Here is a 21,301-nt window from a genome sequence, read left to right on the forward strand (position 1 = left end):
ATGCTGGAGATGCACGACATGGAGAGGAAAGCAGAAGCTGTGACTCCTAGGTCTCCCGTCTATACTCCTCTCTCCCACTCCACTGGGGTTTTGTATAGGTCAGACTAAATCATCCTAGAATATTATTTCTGTTCTGTCCCTCCCCTCTACAAGCATCTCCAGCTCACCTATCACCAGCCACATCCAGAGGAAATAAACTCTGCCTAACTTCCAAGTTCCCCCAGTCTTATCTCCATCTTCCAAGCAGTTTAATTTGCAGCTGATCGGCAGCATGCCATGTCTCCTGCTCTGGTATATCCCCTTCCTCCCAGTTTCCATTGCTGGCAAAGCTAGGCTTGCTGCAGAGCCTCGGGGCCTTCTTTCTCCGAGCCCTGATGATGACAGGGCCAGTTCAAAACTGCATCTTTTTCACTGAGCTTTCTCCAAGTCCCCCTTCTTGAGCCTAATCAGTGAACACAGTATCACAAGAAATTATGTATTCTTCTGTCCACATCCTAGGCTGCCAACCCTGAATTCAGGGACCACGTTCTCCTTTGGCCTCCGCGACAACGAGTGCTCAGTAAATGCCACAGCAGCCGACCAACAGAACGATTTTCTCTGGGGGCCTAAAGTACAATCAGAGCCCTGTCTAAGCCAGCACTGCTAAGGATCCTGGGCACCAACAACCCGCTTTTCTTCCTAGAACACAACCACCTATCTTGGTGCATGACAATGCACACACACAGCCTTCAGCGCAGCCCTCGTGGTATAGAGTCCATCCTTCCTCCATTCCCCAAGGTGTGTCTGCTGTTGAAGTGGGCAGAGAAGAGGCAAATTTTCTGCCTAAGTGAGACTTGGGGGTGAAAGGCTTTGTCAAATAACAGGCAACACGGCAAAGCTGAGATGCTTAGGTCTCAGCTGATTTAGGCCCGCAGAGATTTCTCCCGTGAGATTTCAGCAGTTCACTTGCATCAGCCAACTGGTTTCAGATGGGGAGGACCTGTCCCCTCACTTGGCCCTGAGCAGAGAGGTCTTTGAAGCCATCAGCAACAGACATGTTCCTCAGTGGCCCAACTCTGGGACTGCCAATGGCACCTTAGCCAGAGTGGAGATTCAGGGAGAAGGAGATGGTTGAACAGAGCTGGCGCTTCCTTTCCTACAGCCAAGTAGCTTTTCTGATGGGTTCCATGTCTTTCAGGCTTAGCCTGGGAGTCAGAATTGCACCCGTAGGCTGTGCTGACAATGGGTTGGCTGACAATGGTAGGCTCACCAGTTTGCCACAAAAACTACTTCTGAGCCTGCACTAGTTGTAGATTTCCTAGAGACCCTCAAAAATGAGGCTGTCCTGGGAAAGTCTGATTCTAATCCATGAAGAGACTACATTTTCTTTCAAGATTAGAATCTTTAAAATGCTCAAAGTAAATGTTTATTATAATCAACCTCAAATAAAATATTTTCCGATCTAATTAGTATACTATCCATTCAGGGGACACAATGGGCATGTTTTGGAAGTGGACAAACAAGGGCTCAACTTCAGGATTGCCAGCTCTCTTCCCAGTAGCAGCCTTCATTTATCTTGTCAACTAAAATAAATATTTAACGTCTCCTTCTTCATGCCTTTAAACAGACGACTATAAAAACTGGGAAATACACATACTCCAAACACAATTGAAGAACATTCGAGTGGTTGAACTTCACAAAACCAGGAAACCCCAACTCAAAGCTAATGGTCGTTGCCCTCCTTCGGCAGGCACGCCGACGCCAGCAGGGAGGCTAACGAACCCGGTTTGTTTACAGGGTCAGCCTCCGCGGCACACAAGGGTCCTCCCTGCTCATTTCCCTCTGTCCCAGGGAAGTCTCCAGAGCTGGGCTGTGATAACATAATTTCATCTGCTCTCTTCATCAGAGGCAGGGGAACTTTTTTTTTTTCTTTCTAATTAAGGGTCCCTGACTCTCTGGAGGGGGGAAAAAGTCATTTTGGGGTCACCCATAAATTTCAAAAGTCAATTCAGTATGGCTGTTCTGTTTGTAGAGAAGAGGGACATGTAAAGGGGCTTAATTCACCAGACTTCAGAAGTGAAAAAGCACAGAGGTTCCTTTTTAATAATAGAGTAGGAAGAGAACCGGACCGAGGATGAGGCCAGGAGAGAGACATAGACATTGACAGGCAGCCACAGGAGGCAGAGGCAGGAGGAAGAGAGAAGAAAAGAAACTAGAAAATGGAGAGGGAAAGAACGATAGTTAAAATCTGAAGTTAGTGTCGCCCCAAGTTAATATGTGGGTCAGAAAGCTGGGCTGTCTGAATTTCAGAGTCAGGTTTGCCTCACAGCATAAAACGACAGTTACTGGTCATTCATTGCTCTCTACCCTTCATGCTGTGAGGCCCTTTCCACAGCGTGGCTGAGCGCTGGGAAGACATGGACTCTCTCGTGGTAGCAGGGTCAGGGCCGTGTGACTTTGAAGGCAGAAGAAACAGTGTGGGCCTGAGCCGGCTCGGCCGCCCACGAGCAATGGGGCAGCGAGCTCCCTGCTTCACACGCCACGCCTGGAGTCAAACAAGGTCTGGCTGCAGGTTTTACTCATTCCCTACACGGGCACAGAATTTGCTCAGTAAATTAATCATGTAAACAAGATGGTTAGAAGAGTATTTAAACTATTTGAGAGGATGAAAGTTTTAAGTACTTCATAACCACCTATTTGTTTTTGAAAGAATGCCTTTGCTAATAAAACCATCCTTCTATTCAGGTCTGCTTTCTTTCCTTCCCTCCTCTGGCCATGGCCTCTCTGAAGTAATACTGGGTTCACCTCATTTTGGTTCCTGTATGTGCTTTTTTTTTTTTTAGCTTTGAAACTGCATTTCCTTAATGCAGACTAATTTCCAGACTATTCACTACCACAGATTTCAATGTCATTTGTTTTAATGTATTTCAATCCAGATTCTCTTTGCTTTAAACAACACTCTTGCCTTGTGTTTTCCTCCAATAGTACATGGTTAAGTGAATATCCAACTGGCTCTGTAGTTAACAGATAATTAATTTGCATCCTGTCAGTGTTACGTGTTACAGGTGGGGTGAATATATACATAGTGTACATAGGAGGGTAGCCCTGGTTCAATCCTGAACTGACTCTGAGTGACACCAAATGCCGCAACGGCCTTTCATTACCTTGAAACCCACAAGCAGGAAGGGGAAAGTTGCCTTGAATTGTAGCAAGAGAGAAGCAAATCATGCAGATGAATAAATTTTGAATTATGAGGTCTATCACACTTGGAAATAAATTCCAAAGAGCTGCTTCTTCCAAGGAATATTTTGAACAGATTAGACAGGATGATATACGAGCATTTCTCATAAATATGCTCAGTCCTTCTTAGGACTGATTTAAGAACATTGTTTGGAAGAGACATAGATGCACAAGGAGAACATTTCAAGTGTCTTCTAAACTCAGGGGCTTAAAAAACACATTATATATACCCTGCTACATACGATCGGTAGAGAAAGACTACTATGTTTGCAAAAATATTTAGAACAGACTATGAAACTAAAAATGATATGTAACATATTAGGCTAAAAGATCACTTTGCATTTAAAGATGCTACCTAGCCTCTAAAAAAAAAAGTAAAATAATTTGTTAAATGTATCTCAGTATGCAATGAAACTGTATAATTTTTTACTATTAATTTGCCCAAAGTCAGTCTATTTTCTTCTTGGGCATTAACACTATCACTTTTCAGGTGTTTTGATGTGTGTGTGTTTTACATCTCATGGCTTGCTATAATTTTACTGACAGTCTCTTAAAGATTCTCAACTATCCCTCACTTTTATCATTACCATTCCCAACTTCTTTGTAGAAAAAGAGTTAATTATAAATCTGACCCACAGAATTTGAAATGTAGGCATCTTAATTCACTAAACTGTAACTTCTGGTATTATTACATCCTATGTTGCCCTAATTCAGTGACAAAAAGGGGTTGCCCTCAGATTCTTTAGGGATGGGATGGAGAGGGAGGCGGGATCGGGATGGGGAACACACGTAAATCCATGGCTGATTCATGTCAATGTATGGCAGAAACCACTACACTATTGTAAAGTAATTAGCCTCCAACTAATAAAAATAAATGGAAAAAAAAGAATGAAGTAGAATTTTAGAGCTGAAATATATGCTAACTGAAATCAAAGCTGAGTGGATGGTACTGAAGAATTTATTTACAGGGCAGCAGTGGAGAAACAGACATAGAGAATAGACTTATGGACATGGGGACAGGGGAGAGGGTGAGATGTATGGAAAGAGTAACATGGAAACTTACATTACCATTTGTAAAATAGAGAGCCAAGGGGAATTTGCTGTGTGGCTCAGGAAACTCAAACAGGGGCTCTGTATCAACCTAGAGGGGTGGGACGGGGAGGGAGACGGGAGGGAGTTTCAAAGGGGAGAGGATGTATGTATACCTATGGCTGATTCATGTTGAGGTTTGACAGAAAACAACAAAATTCTGTAAAGCAATTATCCTCCAATAAAAGCACAAATTAATTTAAAAAATAAAAATTACATGACCCTCTTTGTTAATCTGAAAATTTTACTGTTATGATAACTTTCTCCCCACTGATACTTCTATTATCCACATAATTTGCTTTTATAATTTATTTCTAAGATACAAAAAGACTCATAAAACACACAAAGTCACAGCGGGATTTTGTGTATTACAGATTTGCCCTGCTCTCCCTGATGACTTGGCTTCTTTCAGAGTTATTTTCTTTTTCCACTAGATGGCGCCTCCATGTGAATTTAAGAACCACCCCATCTTGAAGTTAAACTTGGCAACAACTTTTGCCTTCCTTTTGGGTGAATGGTTCTTAATGAACTCATGTCTCCAACTCCAGACTTTTGGAGATCAAGAATTATCTCTTTCCTTCTTTGATATAATCAGTCTCTGGCACTGAGTTAGATACATAGTAGATGTTCAATAAATAACACTTCATTAATTGGCTGCTCATTTTAGGAAACTATTTGAATTGTGAATGGAGACAAGTTCATCCATTACACTGATAATCAGGATATTCTTCTTTAAACTTGCTGCTCAGTTTTACTGTCTCCATTGAGAGCAATTGATTGTATATACAAATAAATGTGACTGACATAAACTGTCATGGAATTCTCTTCTAACAATATTTGCTGTTTCAGATAATACAGGGCTTGGTATGGTCTTGACTCACTATTAAGAGAAGCAGGATGAATGCATTTTGAACCATTTGCATTCCTTTATTCAATTTCAGATCTTTCAGGACAAGTTGCTTCTGGTTCAACGGATTTTGGAAACCTGAGAGTTAAGTACAAGATTACTCTTTTTTCTATTTTACTTCTCACTTTCCTGCTCCCTTTCTTCTCCCTTCTCTTTTTCTCCATGATCCTTTTTTTGTTTGTTTGTTTGATTATGCCTGTGGTCTCAATACAACTAAGAAAAAGTACCAAACAACCTTAAAAGTGATTTTGTGTATTCTAATTGCCTTACATTTTCACCAGATTCTTTCTAACTTTCCCACTGGAAAAAGAATCCCTTTGTGGGAAATCACAGCCTCTCATGTGTGCCAGATGTCATTAACTCTAGTGAATTCCCTGATTAAAATGAAATGGTCACCCTATGTAAGTGTTGGTTTTTGAAGCACTGATCTTGGAAGAGTTGTGTGTGTGTGTGTGTGTGTGTGTGTGTGTGTGTGCGCACACGTGCGTGCATACCTGTGAGAGAGCAAGCATGAATGTGTGTATACCTTTCCCCATCCCAATACAAAAAGTAAAAACAAGATAAGCTACCAAAACCAAAAAATCCTAGTCCTCATCAAAGCAACTGAGAAGTAACACATAGGTGTTAAGGACTTAAAATAGTCACTTTATAAACGTCTAAGCCATGTCTGTGCCCTTGTGAACTAATCTCCTAATCCGTTAAACACAACTTATGTGTGGCACAGCCTTCTGTGTCTTTAAATGCCTCTGCATCCATCTCTCCAGCACCATTGAATTCAGAGTTTGGCCCATGTAATTAGGTTTTTGAAAGACAAGATTTTGCTGAAAGTGCACTATATCCAGCAAACCTTACAAGTAATATCACCCTCCACACTCTTGAGTCACAAAGCCCTAAATCACAGGTTCCTTCAAGTCAGGATCAACTCTGCCTACCAGACCTGAAGCAAACTAAGAAGTCAGTGCAGGGTCCCTCTCCTTTCTGGGAGGAGGGTCTTCCACATTCTTAGGCCCCCAATTCCTCATGTTATTGCCCCTTCTTCCTTTCATCCAAAGATTAGAAGCTTTCAGGAAATGACCTGAAATTCATTCAAAACATGGTAAAGAGTGAGGAATAACTTCAAATTACTCTTTCCAGAGGAATTTTCCCTTCACTTTAACAAGGATCAAAGTCTTAGCATTTAAAAATTTCTTCTTTCCTGTTATCTAGGGATGAGAAGTTATTTTCTAGGACAGTAGGGTTTTCCCAGTGCTTCTGGGGTCACATTAGGGCTGTGCACATTACAAAACTGTATCTTCTGCCCAGAAGGGTTCTTTGAATACAAAGACTACATCTGATAAATAACCTTACACAGCACGGATTTCTTGGGTGCCTGCCTTTGCAATAGTCTTTCTCTCTAATTATCCTCATATCACAATAATGACAACATGAATAACCATAATAACTGCTGGCTGTGCCAAAGTTCCAGGACATAGTCTTCATATGGGATATTTTCTCCCTATGAGATTAGAGCACTTCTTTCTACATCTCAAACCACCCACTACCTGCAACAGCCTTGAATCCAGCGCTATGGTGGTCAGAACTAGGGGACAGGAATGACTCTAGGGCACTTTCACCAGAGTTCTTAAATCTGTCTTGGAGCCCAGTTCTAAGGAGTGGCAGCAGCAAACACCAGGTCAGTCCAGAATCAGGGGAGACAGGCTCGGCAGAGCCTGGAAAGTAGAGCCCCATCCATGAAGAAATCTGCACCCCTGGGACATCCAGCAGAGGAGAGGAAGGTGGGTGGGCCTGGGGGCTGCTAAGCAGGAGCTCCCTCCTGGGGTCTGTGGCTTCCTGCTGGCTGGGAAGGTGAGGCAGTTTCCTGCTGGCCTCTCCTCCTTCCAGGCCCCCAGCCTCTACATATCTCCAGAAGTGGTTTCGGCCCCTTAGAGTTTAGCAGGGAGACAAGCTTCAGGGGAGGACAAGGGCAGGGAGCAAGACGCCAGCAGGAACAAAAAACCTCCATCAGTGAGGGGCTTTGTGCTTTTCAAAGTGCTTCCATGGCCATCACTCATCTTACAGTGATCCTGTGAAACAGGAGGGAGTAAGTATGCATTTTAGAGAAGGGGAAGCCACAATCTCAGGGTTTCTGGAGAAAGCTAAAAGGTGAGAGTGGAGTGCCTGCCGCAGCAAAGAGCTGCTCCCAGAACTGTGACTCTGGACAAACATAGTGACTCTGGACACTGCTGAAAGCGGGAGTCGGGTGGGGAGATCCCCAAGGGCCCACCCCATCATGCACTAGATGGCGGGTGGCAGGGGCATCTCCTTGGGCCGGGCCTGCCGGGCCCAGCTCAGCCCCTGGCCTGTCCCTGCCTCCCTGATGGCAGCCATTGCCCATGGCATCCTTGCTTCTTCTACCTCCTGATCTGCCCACATCTCCAATGTCCCGGCACAGAGGGGAGGGCAGAGGCCAGGCAGTGGGGAGGAGTCAGAGCTGTTCTGCCCGCCCCTCCCATGACAACTCTGACCTTTTCCCTACCTGTTTCGATCCTCACCTTGAGCTAAAACTAGAGTGACATGGATTACATGTATAGCCTTGGGTACTCTTTCAACTACTTTAATAAAGAAATAATTTAGGGTGGGAATCATAGCTAATACTGAACACTTCCTATCGGATTGGAACTTAGGCCATCTCACTGCATTAAGGCTCTTAACCACTATACTCTCCCGTAAGAGAATTTTCCAGTTGGGCCTGGCTTCAGGGATTGGAGTCTGACTTAGTTTCCTTCATCAAAAAGCTTTCCAACCGGGGCTGGACACTGGCTGGAACGGAGGACATAGGAGGAGCAGAGGCTGAGGAAAGAGCTCACTAATGGAAGAGAACACACAGGAGTCACGTGACTACAGGGCAGCTTCCAGGCTCCCAGCGGGCCTCGGCACTGGCTGTGCCAATGGAGAGACCTCTAGACCTTCTTTTCCCAGGAAGCGGAGTGGAGAGAAGCTTGGAGATCTAGGAGTCTCTCTCTCTCTCTCTCACACACACACACACGTGTGGAGGAAGATGTACACACCACCTCCATCCACGACAACAGCTGCACTCTAGAACAGCTCTGGGGTGACAACAGGGGACAGTCCAGTATGACCCTTACCAGCACTGGCGGGATGAAACTGTGACCTGCCCCCAACAACACAACATGTCTGCCGCGGACCCGCCCCCTGACCACAGACACCACACGCGCATGCGCACACACGCTCCCCGCCGGGCCCCACCTGTCGTCGCAGTAGGTGAACTTCATGTCCATACTGTGGCGGCTCAGGAAGGTCTTGCTGTCCAGTGGGATGTCCATGTGGGACGGGTGCTGGATCGGCTCACACATGATGATGAGGCAGGACAGCAGCGGCTCCTTGCAGCCGCAGAGACTGCTGTGAGGGGGGCAGTTGTTGTAGACCTTCACCTGGCCCGTGCAGTGCAAGACCTGGAGACCAGCCGCGGAGGGTCAGACATGGGGTCGGGGGCGGGGTGGAGGGCACCCCGGGACTCCAAACCCAGAACTGACGTCCTACCTTCCAGGTGGCTGACTTGAGGTTGACCGTGCGGCCTCTGTTGGTGACCGTGCACTTCATCCTCATGAAGAAGTCCCGCTCTGTGGACATGTCTTTGCTTTTCTTCCCAAAACCAGAGCCTGGATGGAGAACATAAGCAGAGCCAGCTGAAGTTAGCTCTGTTTGTAGTCAGAAGCAGGGCAGTTTTTCAGGGGGGTGTGTGTGTGTCTGTGTGTGATCGCTGAGGAGCTGCTGTGAGCACCCGTAGCCTGCCCAGAGCGCTCTGTGCTGTCTTGGCTGTGGATCAAGGCTCCCTCATCTCCAGCCTGTCTCCCCTGCAGGGTGAGCTCCTGAAGGGTTGGGGCTATTCCACTGTTTTATTTCCCACCGCACCTCACAGCGCAGAGTGGTCAGGCGATGAGTGACCATCAGCCATGATCTCAGCAAACCTCTCCCCTGGGTGGGCCCCATAGAAGGAATTCCAAAAGGATCATCCAAGCAAGATCACAATCGCTCCAAGGGGATAAGCCTCTCAGGTGGGAAATTTCCCTTAGATGCCCCTGTCTTTTCCCCATTCCTGTCCCTCCCATGCCCTACTGTTAACCCACAGTGGCTACGTTCAGGATCCCACACCATGTGCTCCCTTCCCAAAGTGACACAGGTCAAGGCTCATGGAACACCGCTGGTCCAAATCTCCTGTGGTGAGCAAGTTCACCTTGAGGATTAACTCAGTATGGATCATATCCCTTCTCGGTCAGAATTTAAAAAATCACCAAGACAAACAAGATTGCTTCCTTCCTTATGGTCTCCAAATAACCTGCCCACTCAGGACTTCTCCCACTGAAAAAAAGAAAAGTGATGAATGCAGTAAACCCTAGAGGTGTCCCCCTGTCCATGTCTAAATTCTGCCATTCTGGACCTTCCAAGGTACACTCCCGCCCCACTACCCAGCATCTCAGAACAACCCAGAGCCTTGTTTCTAATAGTCACATCCTTCCTCTGGGCATAGCCTCAGGACTGAAACCCCCAGGGGTCAGTGGCTTGAGTGACACAGCCCCAAATCGCTGTGTCAAATGGGTTGTGGCACTTTTTAATCTGTCATAAACCTCAAATGAGAGGCCACTAAGTAACAGACCAGATGGTGAATCTTTTTCTTTTTCTTATGAGAGGGTATTCCTCCCCATCACAATCACAAAATCATCTCTCCCATACTCAATGATGTTTTTCACAATTCTGGCTTCCATAGGTGGCATTTGTACATCATGAGACATTCTTGTATCTTGGGGTCTGGACACACTACCAGGACCAGCTCAGGTGCTATGGAGCAGTGGGCAGGAGGGACTCATTTGTGGCTCTTGCATGGGTTATGGTTATAGTCTCCTAACCTGTTAACATCGGGATTTTCCCCATCCTGTCATTTGGTTAATCTCTCTGAACACAGCTCCAATCAGATTACCCCTATCTCTGCTCAAAAAATTCCAACAGCCCCCTCTGTCTACAGGAAGAAGTTCAAGGCTCAGTTGCCGGCCTTCAAAGCTTTCCACAAGCAGCCTCACAGCCTTATCTGCCTCTGGGTGATCACACTAACCCTTTGCTTATAGATCACGAGTCCACTCAGGTCGGCACCTTCAAAGCCTTGATGAGTCACTGATTTTGATCTCAAGTCCTCAACACAGGGACCGAGAGACCTAACGTTCAACTCAGATCAACAGAGCAGAGTCATGCTGAGTCACAGCCCTGGAGAGTGAAAGGTCCTAGACTTTGCCTGGTCCAACACTGTCACTTTGAAGAGAAAGATTCCCAGGAACAGAGCAATGAAGGGGCTTGGTTCAAGTTGTATGATCAGACTAAGACTAGGGTCAGAGGTTGAACTGAGACCGAGAACCCAAGGGTTTCCAGAGTAGAGAAGAAATAAGGGACGTTGGGGTTTTCTCAGGCTTCCAGTGCCTGTTTTAGAAAGGGATTCAGAAGATCTGGTAGCCTTTTTCTCACAGAACTAAACAAGACTTTCTCAACACAGAGAAGACAGTGAACAGCCCCGAGAGCTCCCCAGCCTGTGCCTGACCAGAGCCAGGTGGCCTTCAGGAGGGAAAGCAGAGGGGCTGGGGGAGGACGGGGTGGTGGGGTCGGGGAGGTGGTGGGAATCCTGCACTCTGCAGGCTCAGTTGGTAACATGGGTAGAAGTAGGCGAATGAAATGTGTGCTTTTTCAGCATGTGTGATAATAAGAGCAAAACCTTGTAGGGTGATACTACTGCCTTGCCTCTGCCATTCAGGCTGGATAAGTACACGCTCCATGTCAGTGACAGGTGAGAGCTGTAAAAAGGGATGTTAGACTCGGTACAGTCTGTCCAGGGCAGAGACTGACTCTCAGGTTCAGAAGGGACCTCGAAAGTCATTGAGTTCCCTTCTTCTTAAAGCTTCTGTCCACTTGACAATATGTCCATTAGAGCTTTTGCGCGGCTGTCCCCAGTTACAAGAGATGAAGCAGCCAGCTCTGACTGTCCCTGAAAAATGCTTTCTGTTTGTTTCGGCCCTTCCATCCCCTGGCACCTGCTGGAGCCCCCGCAGGTAAGAGTGTGGTGCACAAGACCTTTTAAACTTTCTCCATCAAAACCACCTGTTCCATGTTTTATTACCGGGGGACCAGACTCCTTCCTTGGCCCCGATGGTAGCAAGTCTCTAAAGGTGGCCCCAGTGAGCCACATTTCACAGTATTTAGGGCCTTGTATAGCCCCCTCCCACAGTGAATGGGCCAGGTCTGTAACTCACTTTAACCAAAGCGTGGTGCTGTACCAGTTTCAGGACTAAGCCTTCAGAGGGCTTCTGGCAGCTTCTACTTTTGCACTTTCGGGGAGCTAGCTCCCCAAAAGGGAGCTAAGAATATAAGAATAAGAAGTTTGGCTACCCTGGAGAGACCATGTGGAGAGGAAGAGGCTCCGATACCTTATGGAGTGACAGAGAGCTCCAGCCTCTAGTTACCGCCACAAGGTCCCAGAGTGTGGGTGAACCCTATGCTTATCCCATTGGGTTGAGCCCCCTACATCACATGGAGCATAAGAACCACCCATAGAACCCACTGAATCATGAGAGACAATAAAAGGACTGTTTAACCCACTATGTTTGGGCAGTCTGTTACACAACCATCACATGGACAGCTGCAACAGTTCCCATGAACATTTTGGCACAGACAAGCTGATTGGTTTGGATGGTGTCATTCGGAAAAGATGCTGGACACTCAGCATGAGTGATGAAACCTCCTGGAGATGGTGTCCTAACCCACAGGAGTGCCCTAGGAGTCTGATCTCAGGCACCACAAGAGCCAGCAAAAGATAATTCTGAGTACTAGGTACTCAGTCCTAGGTACTGAGTACTAGTCCTTCCAGGGCCCTTGATCTCATCTCCAAAGTCCTGTTGGATTTTCTATGGGTGTCTGTTTTTTCTGGATCGTGATGGCCATGATCTATCCGTCCTACGTTAGTACACAAAGGGGAGACAGGTTCCTTCCCCATGTAGTATTAAGAAAGAAAGAAACACACCCAAGAATACCTTACCATTTTTGAGACTCAAGTTCTCACGGATCTCCTCATGGTCACAGGGATGAGTGAAGTCAAAGATACTGTGTCCTGTTAACTCTACCTGTTTCAAAAAACAAGGTTGGGCTCATTATTCCTGACAGTGAAGAAGTCTCCGAGAGGAAGCTGGGCCCCCTTTCAGGTTTGGAGAGAGGGAGGAGGCTGAGTCAGATCTTCTCATATTCCACTCGGCAGATCCACAGACACACAGGTGTAATAGAGGTCATGACAGACATGACTGACAAGGGTGGGTCTGCAATCCAGTTGGCAGAGCTGTCTGCCAGGATGGCCACTGGCAATGCTAGCCCAATGCCAGGGGCTCTAAGTTATTTCTAAGGTTTGAGGCTTGAGATCAGAGAGGAGGAGGGTGGGTGCATGCAGGAAAAGGTCAGGAGGGAGGTGATCAGAATCTTCCACTAATTTCTACCCCCAAATGGAAACATTTTCCCTTTCTGAAGGAGCCCGAGGAGGGTGTCACCTGTGTGAGTCCCATGAACTTGCTGATGTTCTCCGACAGAAAGATCATGTCACCATCTTGGGTCACCACGGCAATGAAACCCTCCAAGGCTTTCAGGTACAAGTTGTCCATCTGCTGGTCAGCGTCGGCTTCAGATTCATTTTCAGAGCAAACTGGAAAGACAGGGGGTGGGATTGAACAGTTTGCATCAATGTGGGGTTAAAGCAGATGTGACTGGTGTGGATGGGTGTCTTCCAGGGATGGCTCAAAGGCATCAGATGGATTTTTCTGGAAACGCACACCACCAACCACCTAAGTGTCCGCCACATGCCCAAGGAGCAGGCATCTGATGAGCACCCCTGCACGGAGGACCCCCTGCTGGGGGCTTCACGGGCAGAACAGCTGTGGCACCGTACTTGTGGTACTGGCAGCAGTGGGGTCACCGACGTCAAGGCAGTTACAGGAGTAGTCAGGACTGTCATTTTCCCTAATGGATGTTGAGCAATGACAACATACCAGCCTATCACTGAGAATGCTATGTAATCTTCAAAACACCTGTGGGGTAGGCCCTACTTTTTTGTCTTATCTTACAGATGAGGCCCAGAGAGATTAAGTCATTTGCCCAAGGCTATAAAGGTTGTGGACTCAGGCAGCTGAATCCAGAAGCCACACTCCTAACCATTCATTGGCTCTGGAGTCAAATAACCACTGACTTTATTCCTCCTATTAGGTTATGGCGCTAACTGACATAACAAAGAGTAACTGAAAACCTCTTTGAATATCAGTTTCCTCGTCAGCTAAATGGAGGTAATAATTCCCATCTCTTGTGAGGATTAGGTAAGTATGGACAATGCCTAAAACATACCAACTAGCATAAATTCTCTCCCTCTCTGGCTCCTTCTACAACACTGTCACTGTCTTCAAATTGCTCAGAACCTGAATGGGGGCTGGGTGGTACAGCAAACCACAAATCTAAGTAAAAAGTTCAGGGTGACAGAGGTGGGCGCCCAAGAGGAATACAGACAGTGCGGAAGGGTTCCCAGGAAGAGGGGGTCGCTTTGAGGTGGTCACAGACAACTGTTCAAAGAAAGGCATTTGAAGAGACTCATGAAAAGCAAGGATCTCACTCTGTTAAATGAAAGTAGGACTTTCTGGGCCTACTGGCTTGGGCAGACACTGGAAAGCATGGAGGAGGCAGAGCCTGGAAGGAGCTGTCCAAAGATGAGAACAGGCCCACCCGGCAGAAGGAGGGTCTGTGCCCCAGGCTCATCGACTAGACTCGTGAGTCCAATGGCCTGGAGGAGCGGCATCTCAGACCATTGCTTTGGGGAGATTCATCCAGCAATGGCATGCAAGATGATTTGGAGAGAGTGAGGATCAGAGGTGTGAAGCCACAGGAGGAGGCTGCTGTGTTAGTGGCAGGCTGTGGAGGTGGTTGCTAGGGGCAATCGAGAAAGGCATCCTCTCCCCAACCACTTTGGGGGGCCCTGGCCTATCAAGTAGACCTCTGCTGTCTCCAAAATGTGGCCTCAGCTCTGGCCCCAGCGAATAAAGCTCTCAGGCCCCAGACCCTTGGTTGTTATCGCTCAGACCACAGACTTTAGTTCAGCCCTGCTTCTCCTAGCTCATTGTTTAACTCCAAACATACATTTACTTATAAAAACTTGTATTCATCCACTACAAACATCAAGTCAAGTATGCTTACCCTAATTTACAGAACGAGAGGATCATAGAATAATTTGTCACTTATGAAAGTTAATATTCACTTAACTAAAAAACAAGTCATTCAAACTGAGTCTATTGGAGGGAATGTAAAATGCAATTGAATTTATGGGCCACTTGGCAAGAGACATGTGGATGCTGTGCAATAAGGTTCAAGGGACTTCCTGCAAGGGCACTGGATTTATTTGATTCTCTTTTCCCTTAAGCCCCTAAATTTAAGCTCTGGGCCATACACTGTTATTCCTCCAGAAGAACAAGTCCAAATTAGGAGATGTTCCTACCAAGGGGCTTCAGTGGCACCCCTGGGGACCAGCCACCTTAAGGACACAGCATCAGTGAATGTGCCAGGGTCACTGATGCTGTCCAGGGACAGGCCACCCTTCAGAGCCAAGAGCTGGGCCATACAGAGTGTATCCTAGTGACTTCCCTGTGTTTTGATAAAATGGTAGAACAAAATGAGGGAAATTCTTTCATCTTCATACCCTGATTCAGGCAGCTAGCCTATGGGATGGGAGACTGGGAATGGCCTTTTTACCACACACATGCCCACACCTGATCCCTGCTTAGGGTCCCTGCCAACCAACTGGTTAGCCGAACTGATGATAATGAACCAGAGTTCTAGGTGTGGGGGGTGCTGCGGCCAATATTCATACTCCTGGTTAATACCTAAATTTAAACAGGGGCTTCAGAAGAGACCACGACTTGACCTAGTGCTTTCAAAGTGGAGCAAGCACCAGGACCATTAGAGGACTTGCTAAAACAAGGATTTCTGAGACCAGAGCAAAGTAAAAATGTGGGATCTCTCACTGAAACATCAAAGCATGCCCAGGGCCCTTCTAATGGTGGAAGTCCCCAGGGGACCGCAGAGTCACACAGAGTCGTACAGCCAGCCCCGGATGGGCCCTGTGAGCAGTGTTCCTGACTCAGTAGGTCTCAGGTTGGGGGCAGGGCTTCCCGGGCGGCTCAGTGGTGAAGAATCCACCTGCCAATGCAGGAGACACAGCTTCAGTCCCTGAGTTGGGAAGATCCCCTGAAGGAGGAAATGGCAACCTATTCTAGTATTTTTGCCTGGGAAATCCCATGGACAGAGGAGTCCAGCGGGCTACAGTCAAGGGGGTCACAGAGTCAGACACGATTGAGTGAGCATGCACTCAGGCAGGTTGGGGGCTGAGAATCTGCTTTTCTAACAAATTCTCATATGATGTGAATGCTGGTGACCACAGGTGGAGACCATCACTGCCTTAACTTCAAGTTCTATAAGCCACTCTAATGCTGGGAAACGGAGAAGGCAATGGCACCCCACTCCAGAACTCTTGCCTGGAAAATCCCATGGACAGAGGAGCCTGGTAGGCTGCAGTCCATGGGGTCGCTAGGAGTTGGACATCACTGAGCGACTTCACTTTCACTTTTCACTTTCATGCATTGGAGAAGTAAATGGCAACCCACTCCAGTGTTCTTGCCTGGAGAATCCGAGGGACGGAGCCTGGTGGGCTGCCGTCTATGGGGTTGCACAGAGTCGGACATGACTGAAGTGACTTAGAAGCAATGCTGGGAAAATCAACATGTTTTGGCAAGTGGTGACCTATTTGGGGGACATAAGAAGAGACTTTCAGCACTGTTAAAAATCACACTAGACAGGTGAGCGCCTTCTCCAGACAGCAGAGGCCAGTCCTGTGATTCCTGGCCTAGTGAAAAGATTTTTCTTCTCTTCAATTTCTTTGATCTCAGTGGCAACCCTGACTTCAAAATCTGGAGTCATCCCAAGACAACCTGATTTGGGTTAGCCAGGCCCAGAGGAAATAGTTCTGCTTAAAGTTTCCTGTTTTCAACAGTTCCAGCACAGCCAAACTGGTTTCCATCTGTGCCCAGTACACTTGCTTCCAGGAGGTGGTGAAATTGGCTACAACAGCTGGCCAGCTGGACTCCGGGAGGGAGGGAGAGGGGCGCACAGAGCCCACGAGTGGAAACAGAGCATCTTGGGACTGAAGTCACAATGGCTGGGGGACCAGGAAGCCAGCAGGCCAGCCCCATGGGGACCTGGAAACAACAGGGCCTCTTTCCTCTGTGGAACCATTTGCTCCCGCAGCACCTGCCTGTCCTCCTGGGGACTTCAGACGGAACCTGGCCAGCTTGCTGTCAGCTTGGAGCTGAGGGTAGAGGCTGGGGGCCGGAGGCAGCGCTTTACTCCAGGGGCTGGGGCTCCAGGCACATCACCTGGCTGAAGACGCCTCTGCCTTTCCCTTTTCCTCTCTCATGGGAGCATCAGGTCTCCTGAGGGGATCACTAATCTCTGACTCAGTGCTAGGCACACAGACAATTCACTCGCCCACAATGCAGCTATCACACTCCTGCCACATGTCTGCCCCATGCTGGGCATGAAGCCAGGCCACCTGTCAACAAGTGTCACTTACTGGGTGCTCAGCCCTGTCCTCGGGAAAGTCAGGTGTAAGAGCATCCTTTCCGCAGAGGAATCTACAGACCAGCGGGGAAAAGACAGATAAGCAGCTGTAAAGTTGCACAACAATCCGGAAGAAATCCTCAGTGCCCAGTGAAGAGGAGCACACAGTAGGTGCTTGATAAACCCTCAGCAGACTCTTTAAATAGCCCTGGGCTCCGGGTCTCAGTTACTTGCTTCCCAGGACCCTTCAGGGTCTGACCCCCAAGAAGAGGAGTGGGTCATGCAGATCAGAGGCACTCTGCAGAGACTCAATACAGTGCAACCGAGAGCACAACAAGATTCTTTCAAGCTAAAAATAGCCCCGGTAAACAGGCTTTGATGACTCCCCACAGCCAGGATATGCGCGGGCTGAGGTTTCGGAGCACTTTTTCCGGAGCACCGTGCATTTCCTTCAGGCAGCACCGCCTGGGTGGGGTTGGACCCGGGGCGGGGGTGGTGGGGGCAGCAGGAGCTGGGCATCTGGGGTGAGCAGGCAGCGGTGGGGCAGACGCTCCCGGCCGGGCCCCTGGGGCCAGGCCGTCACAGGTGCTGCTGCGCAGGGCACCAGGGTTATTTTCCCTCTGTTCCTACTCTGAGAAGTTCCGAGTGTTCTGACTGGTCTCCAGACCACTCTGATGTGATCCTCCCGGGGCATATGTGCTTGGCGGGTAGTCACCCCGTAGTTATCATCGAAGGGGCTTCCCTTTTACACTGGTTCTTTCCCTCGGGCTCTCCTGGGCCCAGAGACCCATGACTCCAGTGGGCCCTGGATGTGCTGACTGCAAAAGCAGCCCAGTCAAGCCACGAGGAAACTGTTTTTGAATGGCTTATCTGGCCATCAGTCCCACGTTGAAACGCCACCATCACCAGGTAGTAGGCTGAGGTTACCCTCGCATCTTTGGCAGAGGGCACTGTGTTTTATCTGACCTGTGGGCCTCCCAAAGGGCCTTGAAAGTCCACCATTAGACATGCATTTCTTTGGCCTGTACGTGCCTTACTGTCCTGTCTCACCTCTCTGTATGACCCCTCATAAAACACGGCACAGGGCTGGGGCAGCAAACACCCGCTGACGGACCAGACTTATCAAATCTAAGCTAAGGGAATGACTAGGGGCTCTCAGCGATCAAGATCCCGGCACGAATCAACCTTTCAGCTCTTCTCCAACAGGACGGAAAGAGGCCTTGGTTTGGAGGGTGGGTGGGACAAGACGGTGAGACAGAAAGAAAGCAGGGGTGAACACCTGGGAAAAGAAGTCTGAAAGAGGGGCATAAGAAGGCACCAGAAACCATAGCTGCCCCCACAATTTTACCTTTGCGTCTCACTTTTTCCTGCGTGGAAAGGTCATGGCAAAAAGCTAAAATCACTTGTCTCACATTTTAATGCCTTCCCCGTGGTAGTCTAGAGATGAGGAAATCATCATCTCTTATTAACAGCGATGGCTTCACTAAGCAAATGCCAATGAATTAATCATAAGCCTGACATTTGTCTTAGAAATCTTGCTTCACATTGATCTCTAGCTCTTGTGTAAAATGAATTTGATTTTTTCCTCACGAGTGTGTGTGGGGGGGGGGAGCCAAACATCGATTTCATAGTGAAAAGCCAATTTTGCATATTTACTGCTGTTGAAGGTCCTTCAAATGCAGGAGTGACCCTCATTTGCGTACAGTTTGTGGGGCTCCTCTTGAAAGAGGATTTAAGACAATCAAGTGGCATTTCCACTGATGTTCCCGTCAGAATGTGTTCTGTTCTCAGCCCAGCGTGGAAGCTAATATCATAAAGCTATTGTTTCAGTTTGCTTCCTGTGATACAAATCTCAATCGGCTGCCGAGACTCCCAGCCTGAATTTCTCAGCGCTGAGGTTTCCTCTCCAACATTCCCACACAGAACAGCCTACTGTGAAAATCAAAGGGAAACGTGTTACTAAGTAAAGAAGAAACTTTTCTAAAGCAAAACCTGGTCTTTTTTAGCCTTTTGAACTCTGAGGTATGCAACCAGCTATTTCCTATCATAAAGGGAGCCAACATCGACGCTCACCTTTGTTAGAAATGCTTCAATCATGGATCTGTGGTTTATTTTGACTTAGTAAGGCTTGGCGACTCTGCATTTTGCTAGAAATTGCTAGAAGGTAGTAAGAGGACAGTAAGGGTTTACACTGGGTTTTCATTTATATCATTTTCCCCCAAAAGCCTATACATATCAATCTATTTACTTGATCATAGCCAGTTTTTTTTTTAAATTTTTATTATTATTATTTTTTTGATCATAGCCAGTTTTATCTCTAGGCTGTAACTTATTGAGAACCTAATACATGGCAGCAAGAGAATAAGGGTTTTTATATCCAGCATCCTTGGACAGCACTGCAAGTGAGTACTGGCAGCCCCTTTGTGCAGCTGAGAAAGTGAGCTGGAGGGTGGTAAGGAGGTTTTCACAAGGCTGCAGAGAAGAAAGGCAGCCTGACTGAGGTTCTAGGGCAGGTCCAACTGCCCACAAATCCTGTACATCTTTTCATTGCACTGCATGTTTTAAACAAGCAAAATATGACTAAGATCGTCTCACATACAATTCCTAAAAACAACGTCAATAACTGGTCTAAAGAGTGTGCGGCAGCAATGTGGAAGAGGGGACACAGAGAGCCATCCATCACCTCCTCCCCTGGGTGATGCATGTTTTATGAGAACTGCTCCTTCAAGGACACCTAGATCAGATGACCAAATGTGGACACTTTTTATCCTTTTCTGTCATTTCTTTCCTTGGGACCGAGAGGATCATGCTGACATGCTGAGTGCTCTGGTGGGTCCCGGGAAAAGCCCAGCCAGAGGGCAGGCACTTTGTGTCCACAATTTGCAACAGGCCCTGGGCAGGGATATGTGAGGTCTTGCTGTGGCCACCCTGGTCCCATCTCCCCAGGTGTGTCTGGCCCACAGGGGGCTCTCGCCAGCACACACGCAGGCAGACATGCTCAGAGCCTCTGATACGTGTCCGGTCCAAGTCAACCCTGAACACTGAGGAGGGGGTGGCTATGCACGGGAGAGCTTGGAAACCCAGGGCCGTGCACCAAGAGCAAGCGTAGAAACAGTCACTGAGTGTGTAAGGACCTCCTATGGACCCCACTGCTTAGGACCAGCCCCCCACGCCTCCGTTTAACTTTGCTTCCCCACCAAGGGAGACCCCCTTTCTCCCCAGTCACCAGGCCCCATCCACATCTTCAGGCGATGACGACCAAGTCTGCAGAATGCTCCTGCCCTCCTGGATTGAGGATTGGATTCAAGAGGACGACTTGAGCTCCAGGTGCTAAATGTGTGACTTTGCAGCAAAGTTAACTTTTCTTTGCCTCACTTCTAATCATCCGTGAAATGAGCAGAAACATCCTCCAAGCCCAAATTCAATCAGAGAGCTGTCTCAGGATTAATGTATTACTCCTTTTGGGGACCCCTGTTGGTGGAGGAACAGGGGTGATGGTGGTGAAAGGAAGTAGTGATGAACCCAAAGAAATTAGTGTCTAAAAGTGGAATTTCATTTAGTGTCTCAGAGTGGAACTTCAAGTACTGGAACAGGGAAGACGAGATGCTTCTGGGTGTGGGGAAGGGGTCTTTGTTTAGCCCTTGAGTCCTCCACTCCCTGTTCTGTGCAAATGGAAAGATGATTCCAACACGGCCAGACACTGCCCTCACCTGTCCTAGAGGACATGCTTCTTTAAAGGAAAGAGGTACATCCCTGCCCTGTGATGGCATCTCCAGGCCTTTCTTACACTTCAGCCCATGGTTCCCTTTCTCTGTAGCATCTATGACACCATGCCTGCCATCGCCTTGCACTGTTTCTTTCAAAGTATTTTTAGAGGAAGTTTTCCCCCTGGGTTCTCTCCCTCCTGTCTGCTCTTTTCTGAGATGCTTTAGATTTTCAGGCCAGGGTTAGCCCTCTAACCCCTGGACCCACTGCACTGTCATCCTATTTTCTGAAAGTCTTCCCCCCATATCCTTCCTGTGCTCCCGGGCCCAGAATAGCACATGGCGCTCCGGCCTCCCCGCCTCACACTGGATTCCCTCTGTTCTGGGTTTCCTTCCCAGAATAGCCGCTGCATAACAGGATGGCAGAGTCTACCCCGCTCCAAGGTACACGGCTCACTCGGGAAAACTGAAACCCAAGCACGAGAGAACTCCCCCTGCCGCCCCGCTCTGCTCACCACCTCGGACGCGGCCGCTGACAGAGCCACGGCCGGGTGGGGGTGGTGGGCGCGGAGGGGCGCGGCCCCCTGCCCAGTTTCCTTACACAACTGGCAGACTAGAAAGGACTGACTCTCTATCTGTCAGATCTGATATTGGCAGAAGCCCCAGGCCTCCTCCTTCTGGTCAGGACTAACAGGAAATGGTATTCTGAAGA

At 48.0% G+C, this 21,301-nt stretch overlaps 1 protein-coding gene across 1 annotated transcript in view; it reads right to left on the minus strand.

Moving 5' to 3' along the window:
* The window catches only part of EPAS1 (endothelial PAS domain protein 1), a 91,172-nt gene that overhangs the window by 18,210 nt on the left and 51,661 nt on the right, over positions 1 to 21,301 (minus strand). Inside the window, exons 3-6 of the mRNA XM_043918103.1 lie at positions 12,787 to 12,938; positions 12,288 to 12,372; positions 8,756 to 8,874; positions 8,462 to 8,667 (exon numbers count right to left, since the gene is read on the minus strand). Of these exons, the coding sequence (XP_043774038.1) occupies positions 8,462 to 8,667; positions 8,756 to 8,874; positions 12,288 to 12,372; positions 12,787 to 12,938 (562 nt within the window). The remainder of the gene's footprint in view (positions 1 to 8,461; positions 8,668 to 8,755; positions 8,875 to 12,287; positions 12,373 to 12,786; positions 12,939 to 21,301) is intronic.

The sequence above is a fragment of the Cervus elaphus genome, chromosome 11 (assembly GCF_910594005.1).
Source record: "Cervus elaphus chromosome 11, mCerEla1.1, whole genome shotgun sequence".
NCBI classification, from domain to species: domain Eukaryota; kingdom Metazoa; phylum Chordata; class Mammalia; order Artiodactyla; family Cervidae; genus Cervus; species Cervus elaphus.